General features: G+C 37.2%; 2 protein-coding genes across 3 annotated transcripts in view; both read right to left on the bottom strand.

Moving 5' to 3' along the window:
• Positions 1–1935: 1935 nt before the first annotated feature.
• LOC131062415 (cytochrome P450 704C1) overlaps positions 1936–19057 on the bottom strand; it is a 56650-nt gene continuing 39528 nt past the window's right edge. For both annotated transcript variants that reach the window (XM_057996078.2, XM_057996070.2), the window contains 4 exons: positions 3750–4037; positions 3269–3613; positions 2491–2691; positions 1936–2404 (listed from right to left, as the gene is read on the bottom strand). In XM_057996078.2, the coding sequence (XP_057852061.2) occupies positions 2213–2404; positions 2491–2691; positions 3269–3613; positions 3750–4037 (1026 nt within the window). In that variant the 3' untranslated portion in view covers positions 1936–2212. The remainder of the gene's footprint in view (positions 2405–2490; positions 2692–3268; positions 3614–3749; positions 4038–19057) is intronic.
• On the bottom strand, positions 11792–15024 carry LOC131055596 (uncharacterized). The gene is made up of 5 exons (XM_059221444.1): positions 14160–15024; positions 13749–14047; positions 13242–13639; positions 12707–13118; positions 11792–12596 (listed from the first exon to the last, which is right to left on the bottom strand). The coding sequence occupies exons 1-5, from the start codon at positions 14894–14896 to the stop codon at positions 12010–12012; spliced, it is 2433 nt and encodes an 810-aa protein (XP_059077427.1). The 5' UTR covers positions 14897–15024; the 3' UTR covers positions 11792–12009.

The raw sequence follows: 19057 nt of genomic DNA, 5'->3' as shown, positions 1-19057 counted from the left end.
TGTAAGTCAGTGAGACTTCCCTAAGGGTTGTAGCCTTCCGGGTTATTGTAATTGAGCAGTGTGTCTAAGTGCTTGTGCATTCCCATTTTGTAATATTGTTTTGCTAATGGCCATAGTGGAATAATATTGTGGGTTCAAATCCCATCGTGGTTTTTCTCATTTGAGTTTCCACATAAAAATCTGGTGTTATGATCTTATGGTTGTTTGTTTCATGTTTTTGCATTTCAAGTTTAAGTGTTTGCTTCTGGTGGTTGAAAGTTAAGTTTGAAAATCTGAAAACTGGTAGATCACTGATTCACCCATTTCAGTTTATTTCAAAGTTCATTAATTGTAATTCATCACTGTAACAACTTTGTAAGTCAGTGAGACTTCCCTAAGGGTTGTAGCCTTCCGAGGTATTGTAATTGAACAGTGTGCCTGAGTGTTTGTGCATTCCCATTTTGTAATATTGTTTTGTTAATGATCATAGTGGAATAATATTGTGGGTTCAAATCCCATCCTGGTTTTTCTCATTTGGGTTTCCATGTAAAAATCCGGTGTTATGATCTTATGGTTGTTTGTTTCATGTTTTTGCATTTCAGTTTTAAGTGTTTGCTTCTGGTGGTTGAAAGTTAAAGTTTGAAAATTTGAAAACCGGTAGATCACTGATTCACCCATTTCAGTTTATTTCATATTTCATTCATTGGAATTCATCACTGTAACAACTTTGTAAGTCAATGAGACCTCCCTAAGGGTTGTAGCCTTCCGGGTTATTGTAATTGAGCAGTGTGCCTGAGTGCTTGTGCATTCTCATTTTGTAATATCGTTTTGCTAATGGCCATAGTGAAATAATATTGTGGGTTCAAATCCCATCGTGGTTTTTCTCATTTGAGTTTCCACGTAAAAATCTGGTGTTATGATCTTATGGTTGTTTGTTTCATGTTTTTGCATTTCAAGTTTAAGTGTTTGCTTCCGGTGGTTGAAAGTTAAGTTTGAAAATCTGAAAATTGGTAGATCACTGATTCACCCGTTTCAGTTTATTTCAAAGTTCATTAATTGTAATTCATCATTGTAACAACTTTGTAAGTCAGTGAGACTTCCCTAAGGGTTGTAGCCTTCCGGGGTATTGTAATTGAGCAGTGTGCCTGAGTGCTTGTGCATTTCCATTTTGTAATATTGTTTTGCTAATGATCATAGCGAAATAATATTGTGGGTTCAAATCCCATCGTGGTTTTTCTCATTTGGGTTTCCATGTAAAAATCCAGTGTTATGATCTTATAGTTGTTTGTTTCATGTTTTTGCATTTCAGTTTTAAGTGTTTGCTTCCGGTGGTTGAAAGTTAAGTTTGAAAATCTGAAAACCGGTAGATCACTGACTTACCTACCCCCGGCCCTCCCCGCCCTCTCTCAATGATCCCTGAATCCAACAACCCTCACTAAAGCCTACTTCAAGAGATGGTTCAAAGAATTTACCATTTTAATAACCACAAAATACATTTTAAAAATACTCATCATCCAAACTATCTAAAGGCGTATTAATAAAGGATCCTATATGAACTTTACAAGATAAATGACTACGGAAGTCTAATAAAAAAATCTAGAATAAACAAAACTAGATACATGACCAAATACAGCCATGTGATAAGTGAACAAAAAAATAAAAGAGAAGAGAGAAGAGGGGAAGAAAAAGAACATAAAAAAGAAGCAAACACTAATAGTATTAATCTATTTGCCTTATGTTTACCCAAAATTGTTCTCATATTTACATATCATGTTTTCTTCTATCATTTATTATTTTCCAAAAACTGGTTGTCATTAATGATATATTCTAGGATGTAATTCCAATATTTACCTATTAATTTTCCTCAAGCCCGGAACCACAACTTGAACTCTGACTAGTTCAAATAGTTGAAGAAAGACCTGGATATAAACAAATAAATTATATAGTCACAATGCAAAAACAAAAAGAGTGCCTTGAATGTCTGGAATAAGTATTTCAATAAACAAAATTTATGTTTTAGGAGATGAAAAGGAAATCCCAATCTACAAACACTATAAACTAAGCCATAAACTTAACCTAAGAGGATATCTGACATTACAGATACTTATTATAATAACCATCTTCCTTCTAAGTAGACATCTGAATATGATTATATTACAATGATCAAGGAAAATGTCAGATTACCTACAAAGGATATGAACTAAAACTAAATCATATGCCTTATAAGCTGTTTTCACTTATTATCTGACCGACATTTGATATGAACATTTAATCCATCTTCATTCATATGGAGTGTAAGTGAAGGTTGATATGTGACTTCCTTCCCTTCAACAGCTTCAAATTTGAAGAAACGAAGAAGAACGGCAGCAACAATCTTCATTTGCAGGTATGCAAACTCTTTGCCAAGACAGATGCGAGGTCCCGCCTCCAAGTAAACAATGCATGTTGTGTTAGTTTCAAGAAATAGAGTGGTACCCTTATCATAGTAATTTTTATGTTTGGTTTACTTACTTGAAATGCTGTGAATTTGAAAGGTGACTGAGATTGGAAAACCCCATTCTCAAGCCATCTTTCAGGCTTAAACTCCTTAGCATCAATTCCCCAAAGATATTCCATTCTGCCCATAGAGTAAGGGACATAGTTCACCAAATCACCTTTCTTCATTCCATATCCATCTGGAAGGGTATCATCAGAATCGACATGCTTGGCATCCTGCAGAGTGTTTTGTCAATTTTCAATTAGCACCTAGCCATAACTGTCAACCTTCCAGTTAAATCAAAATACAGAAAATAGACTTAATTGTAATCCTCAATACAGAGAACAAACTAAATTCTAATCCTTAATACGGAAAGCAGACCAAATTATAATCCTCTTAAATAGATGGAATACAATGGCATGGTTATTGGGCTATTGTTAAACACTGTTCATTTCAACAGATAAAATGTGAATTTTGATCAATAAAAATTCAAAAAATACCAATTTTTGGTATGGATGAGGTATAAATTTGCTATTGACTAATTGAACATTGAACCAGATGACTTTTAAGTAGAGTGCAACTATTTATCCGCATTTATTTAAGAATTTTTTTTATTTTCTTGATTCTCAAGATAGTACTTTAAAGAACATAGAAGTCACATGGAACAAGCACCAAGATAACAAGATGAATCATGTACCATAGATGATAGAAAGGCCAATATCCGGTCTGTGCCCTAAGGTGTAAAAGAACAACTGAAATGCAAAAGATAAAAAGCATGGAACAAAAATACTTAATGAATTTAAATTCTCTTACCACCGGAACAGCTGGGTATAAGCGCAATGTTTCTGATAAAGATGCGTGAAGATAGTGCATCTTATCCAATACCCTGTGTGTTAGACCTTGGGCAAACATACTAATAGATTCTGCCAAGGATCCACATTCATTTTCCTCAACCACATCATGAATTTCTTGAAGAATCTTTTCTTCAGCACCTGGATTCTTGCAGAGCAGAAAAATGAACCAAGCGAGTGTAACTGCAGTTGTGTCCCTACCAGCAATTATGAAATTCAGCATAATGTCCCGTAGATACTTGTCAGATAATTTTTCTGGCCCTTCTTCACTTAATCTAATAAAGCGAGACAGTAGATCTGGCTTTTCCTGTAAATATTTTCAAAGTCAGTGAGGAAAAAACAAAAATAGTTATGAGTACTGTAAGCCAGTGAAAAGAGAAAGCTTAATAGTATTTATATTGAGTTCTCCATCACCAACAGGATTACTGTGAATATTTCCTTACATTGCCGTTTTGTGCAGAAATCTCTTGCCTTCTGCTTTGAATGATCTTGTAGATAAAATCATCCACAGTTTCGATACTCTCTCTCAAGATGGCCTCTGATCCAATATTGAAATATCTTTTGAATTTCCAAGTAATGTCAAGATAACGCCATAAAACCATACCATTTGCAGTATCAAAAGCCCTTGCAAAAGAAGCTTCTGAACCAGAGTTCGACTTTGATAAGCTGTTCATCTCTATCCCAAAACCCACTTTGCAGATTGAATCCATTGTTGATTTCAGTAAGAGACCCTAATTGACAATCATCCACAACATTATATGGTTATTATCAGCTGCAAATAGGAATCAAACTAATGGATATATAATAAATTAATTTAGTGATATGTCCCTGTTAGGGCTTAGTATACATAACTTCTGGTAACTAGAAAAATCTACCCATAATTTGACAAAACATTTGGGTAGTAGGTTTCCCATTAGTCCACGGTTGGATCCTGATGGAAAGTGGAATATACATCAGAAAACAACAGAAAAAATCTGAAATTTACAATTATAACAGTGAATACTTGGAAGCAAAATGATTACAACATTAATGCAGTATTAAGGTAAGAGTAGGGTCTCATGATGTGCGCTACTGCCCCAATATTTATGCTGTGGGAGGTCCCATGAAATAATATTTATTAAGCATATGAAAATTGGAATTGTTCTCGTAACAATCAGCTAAGCAACATCTTATGAGTAAAATTTTGAGCTTCTGTTTAAGAGTGGGATATAAAGTTTTAGGACCCACTTAGAGCAACAGTGGAGAAGCGGGTTTTTAGGACCCATTTAAGAGCAACATTGGAGAATTTTTCTGCAAGGGAAATTTTACAAATGGTATCTCAAACTCCTAAAGATGTGTAGTCAAGCTGTGATATGATATCCATGTGATCATATGACAGCTAAACACTCATAGATTTATTCAAATCTACCTGCAGGAAAAATTTGGGGAAACCCTCTTGATGGGATTTCATTGCATTTCCACTTAATTGTTACTTCCATTAATTAGTTAGTATAAAGAATTTATACCACGGGCATGGGATGGTAGTAGTTGTCTTTAGCAAAACTATATATTGTAATGACTTTGTTACATACCACAAACTGACTTCTAAGATACCTTTAGTCTCAATGTAACTTGGACTCGGGTGGAGACTCACCAATTGTAATGTTTTATTTTGGGGGGGTGTGTGTGTCTGTAAACAAGATCACTAATGAGTTTGCCTTATTTTATTTTACATGGACTCTAGAATTATCATGTCAACTTTGATTTTATGAATATATTTATCACTATCTTGGACTAATATTTATTTGTTGAAATTATTATCAATCTTGCAAGTGACAAGGTGCAAGGTGATGCAAACTCTGTGGTTCTATCTTTGATAAAAGGTTATGCTACCAAACAGATCCCTCAATTGTTTATGTGTATACCCAGTCGAGGTTCAATGTTTAATCAATTGTAAGTACCATGTAGGCAATATAACACTTAACTATAGTTTCAGCCATCTAATTGGTTTGAGTTCAGTGATTCTAACAGTATTGAAAGATATGTTTGAATACCTTCTCATCTTTATAGTAATAACATAAATGTCAAACATTTTTAGAAACAATGGAGACACAAGTGAAGAAGGCAAGAGCATCGAAAAACCCTAGCCGCAACGGCAACAACTGGCAGCTCTCGATCCCTTCCTGAAGTGCCTTCCTCCCCCTGCAATAGTGATGGTGGATCTAATGACGTTGGTAGGAATGATGCGAAGAAGGCGAGAGCATCGAAAACCCTAAACGAAACGACAACAACTGGCAGCTCGTGATCCCTTCTTGGAGCGCCTTCCTCCCCCTACAATAGTGATGGTGGATCTAATGACGGTGGTACGGCGATGGCCGCAATACTACGACAGACGGCTCTATTTTGTGTCCCCTTTCTATGGAAGCGGTTGTGTCCTTCCTTGGCGATTGTTCTGCACGCAATTCTTCCTAAAATAAAGTTGTTGGATGGCGAGGAAGATGACCCAAAAGATGCAAAGAACATTTGGGGCCATGATTGGAGTCATGATGCAAATGATTCTAAGGACAGTGGAGGCATTGTTGATGTTAAGGATGAAGATGACCTTCTCCTCGACATCTTGTTGGAGGCATGTCTGAAAATGTGGGGCTTTGGGAATGATGGGAAGCTTGAATTTGGTTTGAGCTATTTGGTTCACAAGTTGCAAGACAAGCTTGTTCCTTCTAGATCATGCTTTGATGACTTGGGACTTGCTCTTAAGAGGGGTTTTCTTCTGCAGTCCCCTAGACTTTCCATTGATGTGGTCTTTGTGCCTATTGTGGATTCTTGCATGAAGGCTACTATTGCGGTTTGTGTGCCCAAGACACTTGATGCATTTTTGCATCCCACCCTTGGTAGTCCTTTTGTGCCTAGTATGGAGGCTTTGTCCCTTGTTGTTGCTCCTGATCTAGCTCCAAGGGTTCCTGTTGTTGCTCTTGCAAATAATGTGTTGGAGAAAGTCTCAAGGGCTTCTAGTGCGGTGAGCTATCCTGGACATGGGTTTGCTTCCCCTAACTAGGCCTAGGTGGAGGGGAAGGTACTTTCTGTCCTTGATTCCCTCTTGGTTAAGACAACTGCACAATTTCAGAACTCATTGGTTGGGAAATTTTGCAGTAATCATCTCAAAATTGATGTTGTTCGAAGATGGGTTTTCCAGATTCAAAAACTATAGGTAGAGGTTTTCTCTATGTTGAATAATTTTTTCTTGTTTTCCTTTTCCTCTCCTGAAGATTGCCCTACAGTCCTTTAGGATGGCCCTTGAATTATGGGGTCGAATGGCCTTTGTCTTAAAAATTTGTCTCCGGGGTTCAACCCTTTCAGTGATGACTCCTTCAAGTTCCCTATTTGGGTTTGTTTGTCGAGTCTGCCTTTGGAGTTTTGGGACAAAGAAGTTTTCATGCTTATTGCCAATACTTTGTTGCTGATAAGCTCACTAACTCAAGAAACATTTACTATATGCTCATTTTTGTGTGCTTGTGGATAAAGACAAAGTGCTCCCTTCTCAAATCACTCTTTGTTCCAAACTCAGTGTTTGGGTATAACAAATCGATTTTGAAGATTCGTCCACCATTTGTCAACATTGTTGTAAAGTTGGCCATGCAACTGCCAACTGCTCAAGCATCAAGAAACACCACACCATTTGGAGGAAAAAGTATGTTTTGCCTACATTGAGGAATGTTCCACTTCTTTTGAAGTTATGCAGAAGAATGAAAATAGGGGAAAAGCTCCTATAGAAGATACAACTATGGATCTCTCTTTAACAATTCCTGGACTGGTTAATGGTTCTGCCAGTAATCATCTCTCTTGTTCCAGAAAAAAGAAGTATTGAAATGTTGAATCCTTATTCTAGGATGCAGCAAAAATTGTTGGATCAATTTGGCCTCAAACCACCCTGACTTTGGGTTGGTAGGTTCTTTTCCTATCCATTGTTGTTTCTCTTGAGTTCCATGTTGTCTTGTTGTGCTTAATGCCTATCTTTTCTTACTTTTGTCTAAGGGTTAGGGCCCTTTCAAAATCCCTACTTGCCTCAATCAAAAACATAAATGTCATACATCTTTTGGAAATTCGCAATATTTATTATTTAGTGTAAGATAAATATAGATATAACATCATACTCAACTATTAAATGATTTGATCATTGATTTATAGGTCTCCTCATGCAAAAATTTAAGAAAAAAAAGATTAAATTGAAAGTGAAATGGGGTGAGAGTAGTTTGAAGGATGCTGATAAGAGATGTACAAGTGCTTTAAACTCAAGACAAGGTGCTGAACACAAAAAAATTTTAAAATGTAAATCTAAATGTGCACTCTACACTTTGAAAAAGAAATGCCAAACTTCTTCAATGAGCGTAACAGGGGTGTTTGGAGAAAAATGGGGGCAGACTTGAATGCAGATGGGAGGATGAAGGACAACAAATGGAGAGAAGATAAGGTCGAGCAAGGGGAGGTCAATTGGTAGAAGTGCAAGCAGGGGGTCTCATACTATACACTGAAGAAGATTACCAAGATTGAGGGAGCTAAAATTTTGACACGAGACTTGCAAGCACATCTTTACCATTTCTTTGCTACTGGTGATTTTAAATGTTTCTTTGGAAGGCACTCAAGGGTGTTGCTCCATAAGCTCTTGTGATTGATAGCATTTAGAAAACATAGTCGTTTCCTTTTATGTATTTAGTTTTGGCAGTTGCTGAAACCCTAAAACCCTAGTTGCACACCTAGCATTAGGGAAATATGTATTTTCATCAAGGATGTCCATGTTTAGTATTTACATTTCTGATTTCTCATATTGATAGAACAAAGTTTAGAACTTATCTTCCTTGTAGTCTAGATTGTTGTAGATTTCTCCAACTTCGTTGTAGTCACACCTTACCAACAGAAAAGATTGCCTTGGTTATAGACAACTATAGCCTTTCTAAACCAATTACTTTGCTTGGCTATGATAGATAACAGGATAATAATAATTGCCTGGATAAAAGTTTAGAACTTAAGTTGAGCTTTTAGTCCAGCACAACCCAACACATACTAGTTTATATCACTCACTTCATCCCTTAGGTTCGGAGTTTAATTTGACACTATCGTGTTAGATATACATGTGTTGGAGTAAAATCTTACATTAAACATGAACTATTTGACACAATGTCTTTATGTAATGTTGGTTTATGTACTCGACTCCTTGCCAAAAGTGAACCATTTGAGACTTAACCACTATTAAATTTGGCTTATTATTCCAAATTTTGATAGCCTTTTCTACCAATCTTTGAACACGTGGGAAAAAAAAAGACTTCAGAATGGGCTATATCATCCCAAATATTACTGAATATAGTTTTATCATAAATTTGATTGACTAGTTTTACCAAATGTTTGTAAAAATGTGTGCTCATATAAACAACACCCAAATTGATTGGCAAATTGTTGTGCTAAATGTGTATAAAGATAAAGCTAACTGTGTGGGAACCTTGTTGAAGTCTTGAGCATATTATGAGCTAAAATTGTAGTCAAAAGAAATTTGTAAATGTTGGTTACACAAAGAAAGTTACAGAACAAACCTAAGATTTGAGTATCTCGAATCAGTTCCAGCCTTATCAATTTATAGACTAACGGGTATCATTGAGAATAGAATTAATGTGTCTTTTCAAGTGTTTGGACTTCTAAGTAGGTAGGAAGGAAGATATCAAGACTGTTTACCAGTGAGATCAATGTATGCTTACCTTGAGACTGTAAATGGATTAGAACTTGGCATTGAGTTTAGGACAAGTCTATAGCTTTAAGAATCTTCTTACAAAGTAAGCTAGAATAAAATTTTAGTTAATGAGCTCTAGCGTGCTTTAGCACAATAATATATTTGTTGAGATATGGACGACATAATAAAAGGGGATCAATCATGTAAATTTATATTTATGTAAAATAGAGGACTTATTAACTGGGTTCACCGATATTAGGAGCAATGTGTAAGCCGAGATTTGGATAAGCATAATGGAATCCTGATTATATCTTCTTGAAAAAATATTCTTGGGTATGTATTAATGAATTCCTGTTCCGCTAGTAAACTTAACTACTATAAAATGGGGGATTGTAGATGGGAAGAGAAATGTCTAATTGGTTAATGGTCCAATTGACCTACCTAAGGCGTGGAAATTAAGGAAATACCTTTTTCATGTTTCCTTTGTCAAATTTATCTAGGAGATTGAACTAGTCATCACCAAAATGTTTCAAGTAAAACTAAAAACCCCTTGATCACATTTTATTGATTGTAAGAGGTTCCCACATGTGAGAACCCAGTTTGATATAGGATCCAATTTCTATGGTAACACAAATAGGGGATGAAGATATGTTCAATATGAAGGCACGAGTAGAGGGTTGCAATATCCTCTAGATGTAGCTTGTCCTCCTCCCAAGGTAATCACAAAACTAGTAAATCCTAAGACTTTCTCATTAAAAAGCTTCTTGATACTCCAGTATGACTGAAATCAGGGAATGCGCTTTGTCGATAGATGTGTTTAGATGTATCCCAAGGTTAGTTTGTTTTAGGAGCTACCTACCTAGGTTTGACGGTTATTGCTCGTCGCATGCCAATGATGGATGCTAGGAACCACCCACTTAACAAGTTCGAAATGGGTTGTGAGAAAACTTTCCAAAAAATACAAGAGTCTAGTCATGAGCATTAGGTTGTTCTATTGTATGTGTTTGATAGACTTCTAGACCCTTTCCAACAATGAACACAAGTATTCAGGAATACTTATTCCATCATTGCAACTAGTAGTGAAACAAAAAGGGTTGGGAACTTGGGCCCATGATGTAGTATGGGATGCACTTGTTTTCCTTTCCTTGCTTTCACATCTTAATTAAAGGCTCAAAAGTTGAGTGAACTAAGCAATAGGAAGTTGGAGATGCAAAATAGACGCATCCAATCCTTGTGACTAGTTGATTAGTTTGAGATGGTCCTATTAGGTCTTGCAAGTTTTCATGCCCCCATGTCTGTCATAGGTAGGAATTTGTGTTTTAAAATCCAAATTTGGGTGTGTATGTAGTTTTGGAGTTTTGGGGTTTTGTGTGCTATCATGCTTCCTTCATTGGCCTTGATCTCCACCTTGAACTTCATAAATCTATTAAATAGTGGATTGTCAATCTTTGCTCCATCACTATTTCACTTTCACACGTTCTCTTTCAGCCTGCTTCGCGTTGACAGACCGATCCCCAAACCCCACTTGCCTAGTCTTCACTCATCAGCATTTCTCTATTCTTCATACCTACATACTAATCGAGTGTAAGATTCAATGCAAGCTCAATCAACAATTCCTGCCAGCATTCTCTATTCTATCTACATTAATTCAGTTGTCAACATTTCACTAGACATCATCCTCCCTTGCCCTTTGAGCATGAGGTATGCTACTTCCCCGATCACCGATTTCCCACCATGAAAACACCTATGTTCGTCTGATTTCTTTTTCCCTAGAGACTCTTGATTAGGTTAGCACTGTTGACAAAGAAAAGAGAGGATGATGAAAGACAACTAAAGTTAAGTGTCGACGATTTTAGAGGGTTTTAGAACCTTTTGTTGGTGCTAACAATGGTTCCTAGAACCATGCCTGTCGTATACAAATGAAAGCGTTGGGAATTGATGAGGTTCTCACCCCCAACAAGCTCCTGATTCTAGGGTAATCCTCGATAAGCGAGAAGGAATGATAAGGAGGCAAGGGAAGGTGCAAAGTTTGATAGCTCCCGGTTCTCTTCCAAGTCTCGATGATCGATAAAAATAAAGTTAAAAAGATAAAGAAGTGAGTGAATGAAGCATTGGATGTTTCATATGTTTTGGAAACCCCCAGAACTCTCAATTGGTTCTAGTATCAATTCCAAGTGTCGATTTCGTTCTTGAGTGACTACAAACCCTCAACAAAGGAAAAGTGAAGGCTTTCAGCTAGTGATAAGGAAAAGAAAAGAGAGTTAAGGAAAAAAAGAAGAAAAATCAGAGATTTTGGGTCTATACTGGTTCCTAATAGTGTTGGAACCCCTGATAAAGAAGACAAAGGAGTTGGAGGTTCCAAGTGTTCCAAGAACACCTAGAATTGCCGACCAATTCCAATAAAAGCACAAAGTGTCGAATTAGTTCTCGATCAGCCACGAGCCACCAATAAAGGGCCCAAAATGAGTTTAACTACAATTTTGAGCCTACAACACATCATTTTTGTGCCATTTTCATGTGATCCGGAGTAATATCACTTAAGAAGATTGGTTGTGGATACCTCTAGTTTCATTCCAATTTAGAACTATGGCATGTTGTTGTTGACAATGAAGATTCCCAATTTGTAATGTCCCTACTTTGAAATATAATTTAATAATAATAATAATCATAGTTGAACTACTCCCGACTCGGCTCGACTCGCCAAGCCCCTAGGAAAAAAACTCGGCGAAAACTCGGGAAAAACTCGGCAAAACTCGGCAACTTAAAAACACACTTAAACTTAGTAAAAAACGCATTTTTTTTGCAATTTTTAATGAGAAGATGCATCCAATGAGTCAATAAATGATAACACAAAAGAAACAAGCTGATTCTAGATATATTTAAATGCAAAGTGTCTACAAAATCGCATCCTCATGAGGAATGCTAATGGCTGGAAGCCTGAAGCAAAATAGTAAATTACTAAATAGTTTTTGTAAAACCAAAAGTAAATACATCATCACAAATTACAATTACAACTTCCTCTTCCCAGCTCTAGCAAAAACATGGGGAGAGGTAGAACTAGAGGGTCTAGACTGTCTAGTCGTATAAGTCTGCTGTGGGACTGGGTGTGACTGTGCCTCCTCACTCGGTATGGTTGATTGAGACTCATCCTCCATCCTGGATGAAGCTATGTCTCCACCTGCCTCTGGCACTGGCAATGAATCCTCATCCTCATCCTCCTCAATGTCATCCAGCCTGAAACCAAATCCAACCCCCTCCTCCATAGCCTGCCTCTCCAAATCAGTGATGTCAGTGTCGGAAAACAATGGAGGTTGCTCCTGTGATGTCCAATCACCGTAAGGATCTATATCATCCAAGTCAATTGGACCACCTTCTAGTTCCTCTACCTTCTTTATGCGCAATCGAAGATTATATTGCACGTAGACAAGGTCATTGAGCCGTTTCTGCGCTAACTTGCTCCTCTTCTTCGTGTGGATTGCTTCAAACAAGCTCCAATTGCGCTCACAATTGGATGAACTGCAAGGCTGACATAAGACTCTGAGGGCAAATTTTTTGAGATGTGGGGTGTTTCCACCCCAATTTTGCCACCAAGCATCTGCAAAATAAATAAAATGGAAAAGTTAGAAAGCAAAGAGAAAAGAGAAAACATAATTTATCAATCATTTTAGTCTTTAGATCCCAAAATCCAAATGGCAAATGTTATACCTGGGGTTTGAGTGGTTCTTCCTCTCCTAGCTAGCTCTGAAGAGAATAGCTTACCCCTTCCTCCCTCATAATTTTGGAGCTCACTCACAATGAGGTCTCTCTCCTCAACATTAAGTACCATCCTCTCAATGCATGTACTGAGGCCCTCCATGACTTCTCCATTCGAATCTGAGTAAGAACCCCCGAACCTAAAACGAGGGTTGAGGAAGTACCCTGCTGCATGAATGGGTTGGTGGAGCTGATTGTTCCACCTCCTATCAACAATTTCCCAAATGGGATCAAATTTGAGCCTATCCCCCTTGTAGTAATTTTTTATAGACTCTTTGGCCCTATCCATGGCCTCATAAAGATATCCCATTGGGGTTTTATCCCCATCCACCAAGCGAAGAACTCGAACCAAGGGCTCTGACACCTACAATTGAAAAATACAAATTACAAAAAGATCAAAATTTAAATAATGAAGTTACAAATTAGTAATGAGAGACTTGAATCAAGAATAACTAAAATTTAAAAATTAAAGTTTTGAAGTAACAACCTTCACAATCTCTGCAGCCCTTTGTGCAAATTGGTTGTCGAAGACTATGCATGCGACAGCCTCTCCTTCAGGCTTCTTTGAATAAGGTGAGTTAAGCCATTCTCCACTCACAAACATTTGTTTCAAAGAAGTCAATGCAACAAGAATGCTTTGCAACGTCAAGAAAATCGTTGCAAACCTTGTGACACCAGCTCTCACCAAATCTTTCCCTTGCGTGTGTTGCCTCATCAAATTTAGGACCCAAGGGTGATTGTAGATATATTTGGTGATCCTCCTTGCATCTTCCACAACTGGAGTCACCCACTCAAGTTTTCCTATGTCCTCCAAAATAAGGTCAAGGACATGTGCTGCACAAGGTGTCCAAAAAAGAGTGGGGTGCCTCTCTTGGAGGATTCTTCCTGCAAAAGAAGAATTTATTCTTAAGAAATATGCAACCAAGTAAAACAAAGCCCACAACAAATGAGAATATTGCTAATGCCTAAAGGTGATAATTTAAAAGGATTCTACCTGCTGACACATATGCTGCTGCATTATCTGTGATGATTTGCACCACATTCTCTACCCCCACCTCCATGATGACACGCTCCAACATTCCAGCCAATGTTTCTGCATTTTTCACCTTGTTGGAGGCATCGATAGATTTCAAGAACACTACATTGTCCTTGCAAGCGACCAAAAAATTGATGATGGTGTGGTTCTTGCCATCTGTCCACCCATCAGAAAGAATGGTGCAGCCATAATTTGCCCAATCAATTTTTTGATCCTCCATCACTTCTCTTGCCCTAGCAACTGCATTTGTGAGCAACCTGTAAGTGCAAAGTGAAATTAGGTATTAGTACACAATTTTGATTTAATAAACAAGAAATCTAAAAAATAATTAAAAATGAAATCAAGTGGACTATGTAGTAATTTACTAACCTCCCACTCAAATCCCTGCGAGAAGGGGCCTTGTACCCCTTTCCTGAAACTGTCATAGCAGTCACCAAATTCAACCAATAAGCATTCTCCGCCACATTGAATGCAATGTTGTTGAAGTACCAAAAATCAGCAACTGCAATGTCAGTTTTCTCATGTACCTCCTTATTCCATCCACTAGCCTCTAATGATGGTTGTCCTCCAGGTGTGTTTCTGGGCACAAAATAATCACCTATCGAACCTGATCGTTGTGATGGAAGTGGAACAGGGCCCCGGCCAGGTACTCTACTAGAGGAAGCAGAAGCAATGGGCGAGCTGATGGTCGGTTTGCGGATACGTGGGCCACGCCGAGAGCCCACTATGCCCTCAAGTGCTTCTTCTTCCTCTTCAAGGTCAATAGAAACACCTTGAGATTCAGCTATGGCTGATCTCATGGCTAGTTTTGCCCTCTCCCTTTGCAGTTTCTTCTCTTCCCCAGCTGCAAGTAGGGCATTCATTTGTCTTTTTATTTCTTCATTGGTCCCAGGGCATGCTCTAGCATCATGCCTATCTATTCCTGCAAGGTGGTATTTGAGGCGGTTGATGCCTCCATGAAGTATTCTCTCACACTTTATGCATATAATTGACCCAGGATCGGGTCCCTCATAGGCATACCTCCATGCCCCATCTCTAGCACCTCTAGGACGGGTGCCTATAAATCCAGATGGGCATGGATCTAGTGGCCATTGCTCCCTTGCCATGATTAATGCTTACTTAACCTACACATACAAAGTGCAAAAAAAAATTAACATTTTAGTTAAACAATTTAGCACTAAGCAAACTATCTACATTAGTTTAAATAAATTTAGACATCATTCGAAGTTTTTTTTTTTTAAAAGTAGGGTTTGAATTTTTTTTTGAAAACTAGATTCTTCAAAAAAATTGTGAAAATTCAACAAGAATTGTGTTAAATCTTGTGTAAATAACTTAGAAATGATTTAGACTACCTAGGAATCATTTGTAATCAATCTAAATGCAACAAAAAATAAACAAATTGTTTTAAAAAAGCATAGAAAAAAAAATTAAAAAACTTACTTGGAATCTGATTTTCCCTTCAAATCCCCTTCAAATCCACTTGGAATCACTCAATAACCACCCCAAATCACCTTCCAAGCCTTCCAAATGAGTTTCCCCCTTCTCAGCCCAAAACATAATTGGAAAACAAAAAACAAATGAATTTTTAAGCCGTTTTCGGCTGTATTGGAAACACGGGCGAGTTTTTTTCAAAAACTCGCCGAGTTTTTGGCAAAAACTCGCCAAAAACTCGGCGAGTTTCCTGGCGAGTAGAAGTCATTACTACTCGCCAGGCCCAAAAACTTGGCGAGTTTTTGTCACTCGCCGAGTTTTCGGCGAGTATGTCATCTATGATAATAATAATAAAATTAAAATACAAACGAATAAAAATAAAAAAATTAAATTAAAATATAAAAGAATATAATGAAATATAATTAATTAAATTTAATTAAGTTAATGAATGGTTTCAAAAGGCATGAAATGATAAGTTGTGACTCCCTCAAATGTGAGATATAAAAGGGAGAAGAGAAACTCATTTGAGGGGGGGAGAATTTGGAAATGAGAAGTGCACATCTAAATTAAATAAGTGCAGACCTGATTATGAAAGGTTATGTCCCTTTCAAAGGGCAGAAATAATGAAGAGTTGCACTCCTTCAAAAGGTGCTAATGGTGAAAGAGCGTGTCTCTTGCCAAAGGGCATGGATGATGAAGAGGTCTGACCTTTCCCTCACATTGAGAGATATAAAGGAAAGGAATCAAAGCATCCAACAACATCACCATGGATTGGATCAGATCAGAACTGTTATTAAGTTAAGGTCAATGGCATCTTTGTGCTTGGTGGTATGCATGGGGGTGTGTTGAATATGTATGCTTAATATATGAAGCCTGATAATATTGTTATGTAGAATTTAGTAGTAATAATAAAATAGACTGCAATATGTGTGACAGTCATACTTAATTTCATATATATTAATACATGAGAAGTTAGTATACTTATAGTTTGAATCAAGTTATTACTGTCAGTATTTAAGCTGATGGGAATGAGATGTTCCAAAGAGGGGCAGTCTAAATCCAAGCAATAGGTTAAGTCCCAAGATAGGGTGGGGATCAGCGACCCATAAGCCTTGAGGGTATAGACCCAAGATAGGTAAGGGCTTGGATCTATAAACTTTGAGGGAACCTATTGTATTTGGTCTCTAAGCACTTTGGTAACATACATAAACCCTTCTCCCTTAAAACTGAAGTAGTAGCAGGGTCTGATATCTATATTAAGAGATTATGAATAATGAAATTAATCATCTAATGAGGAAAAAAATAAGCACTTGCTACTAACTAATTTAAGAATAACAATCAATTTTAGTATATTGAAATAGATCAGGTAGGGGACATGACACAATTCTCATGCAAGATGGCACTCCATGCACTGTTCGTTAGACCCAAGGCACAATAATCCTCACAGCAACATGCAGATTTTATTTTTCCTTTAGAAAGGGGAAGCAAAATCATTTAAATGGTTCTAAAATAAGTTTTTAGGAGTCTGAGAAGATTTTGGGCAGAGATTAGATGATTCTATGTTTTATTTTTGGGTAGTAGTAATCCATGATTATACAATTTTTTGTAACAAAATTACATACTTTGATCTGAAGCATAGACAAATACATGCTTTAAGTGTGTGTTGTCTCCACTTTGTGATGCAATATTATTTTGGATGGAATAATCAAGCATTGTAATGTCCATTAATGCACATTTGCTGCATTTGCATTGTTTTCATTGTTATTCTTTGTTCAAGGAGCATGTAATACCTTACATTGAAAAAAAAAAGATTTTTGCTGTCACAAAGTGGATTTCAAAGTAGGATCACATTGATAATCCTTTGCAGGCCGAATTGTTACAAAGTGATAATTCTTGAGTGACCATTGAAGTATATTGATGTGTTATGAAATGAATATGTATGTTGTAGTGACTTTGTAACCCAGAATAGGCACCAATCAGTTCTTCTCACCCCATACTTTAAGTGACTTTGTAACTTTTATTGCTTGCATGTTATTTTTTGTATCCCCATATCTGAATCAAATTAATTATCATGAACATATGAGAGTTATCTGCTAGGCATTGAGTCATAGATCTGCTGCATAGTTATAATCAGTGTGATTAAGGGAAACTCAACTAGGTTTTACAAAGCCTGAAGTGCAAAGGAAAGCACAATTCAAATTGTTTCTTGTTCATTGCCCTAACTTCTAATAGCTTTGAACATAAGATTGTGGTTAATTTTTAGTAGTTATTGGAAAACAAGTTGGGGAACCAACAGGTCCCATAGTGTAGTATGGGTTGCACTAGTTTTCCTTTCCCTTTTCACCTCTTCATTAAGCACTCAAAGTTGAATGGATTAGTTACATTCAATAAATTGGATAGGACTCAACCTTTTCTCACATGGGTAGACTTTTGCAAGGAAGGCCTCCACCACCTTGGCCCTAATGCATATGAATAATTTACTAGCACCCTTAACTAAATTATGTTAAACACATCTAGTGTGGGACTATCAAATAGAGTTTGAGGAATTGGTCAGCCAGACTTGTGGCCTTGATGAACAATTTTACATAAGTTGTTTCATAAGTGGTCTAAAAGAAGATCTTAGGACATAAGTTTTCATGTTTCAATTGGTCACGTTTCAAGATACTCTTGCTTTGGCTTGCCTTATTGAGGACAAATTTGCAGCCCAAGTTGCCAAGTTCTCCTTATCCTTTAGACCCAAAAAAGATGCTATAGATCGGTGGTAGCTAATTTGGCTCTAAAAACGCCACGATTTCTGCATAACATGAGGGTAAGTCAAAAATTACAGATCGCAGCTGTGCTCGGCAAAACTAGTTGCGTCTTTCATTTTTCAGCTGTGTATAACACAAAGGTTAGTCAGCTGTTTTGGAGCCAGATCAGCCATGTCCCTATAGATCGAGGTACTAAACACACCATGATTCATTGGTTATCTAGATAAGAGTTGGTTTAGAAAAAGGTCAACATGGTATGTTTCAATTATGATTAAAAATGGGCAAAAGGTCACAAATGTTGGTAGCAATGCTTGTATATGATTGATTCTATAAGGGAACATAGTTATTCGAAGGAATCTTTGGAAGAGGAAGAAGAGTTGGCTCCATAGGAACATGAGTCCACTTTTGATGCTCAAGTGTTTTCTCTTTCCTCGGGTGGTGTGAATGTGGTTTTGGGCATCCAATGATGGCAAACCTTAGGACCACTCACTTGTGACTATTCCCAGCTATGGATTAGATTCAACCATAAGGGTAGAGATTGTACCTTACAAGGACTGAAGGTGAGTGATGTTCAAATAGTTAGCTCATTGTATACAAAAATTGTTGAAGAATGGGTGTCTTAGCATCCTTGTGCAGTTCACTCTCTAGAGTCTCAACCTTCTTCAAATTATTCCCTTCCATCAAACTTGCATTGCTCCATAGATAAATATCAAGAAGTAATTGAGGACCCCAAAGGGTTGCCTTGCCCTACTATACACTCTACATTCTCATGGCCATGTCATTCCTCTCATTTATAGCAATCCTTCCTCCAAATATTCAGCCTTGTAGATATTTATTTGAGAAAAAGAAGAAGATGGCTACGGAGCTACAAGAGATTGGTGGCATTCATCCAAGTACCAATCCTTACTCTTCTCCTATATTCATGGTTCCCAAGAAAGATGATCTTTGGTGAATGTGCCCTAGTTTCTATTAACTTAATCAATTAACATCAAGGATAAGTTCCTTATTCTAGTTGTTGATGAATTTTGAATGAGATTTTGGGTGCCAATGTTTTTACAAAATTGGATCTTTGTTCTAGCTATCATC

This window comes from Cryptomeria japonica, chromosome 5 (genome assembly GCF_030272615.1).
Source record: "Cryptomeria japonica chromosome 5, Sugi_1.0, whole genome shotgun sequence".
Lineage (NCBI taxonomy): Eukaryota > Viridiplantae > Streptophyta > Pinopsida > Cupressales > Cupressaceae > Cryptomeria > Cryptomeria japonica.
The sequence above is the reverse complement of the archived record's forward strand: the minus strand, read 5'-3'. Positions and strand labels throughout refer to the sequence as shown.

What these genes read in the sequence shown, in the direction of transcription:
- LOC131055596 (XM_059221444.1), bottom strand. Translation starts at nt 14,896, where the DNA reads ATGGCAAGGGAGCAATGGCCACTAGATCCATGCCCATCTGGATTTATA. An exon ending in CGCAGGGATTTGAGTGGGAG is followed by an intron (nt 14,048 to 14,159) that starts GTTAGTAAATTA and finishes TTGCACTTACAG; the next exon opens with GTTGCTCACAAATGCAGTTG. An exon ending in AGCAGCATATGTGTCAGCAG is followed by an intron (nt 13,640 to 13,748) that starts GTAGAATCCTTT and finishes CTTCTTTTGCAG; the next exon opens with GAAGAATCCTCCAAGAGAGG.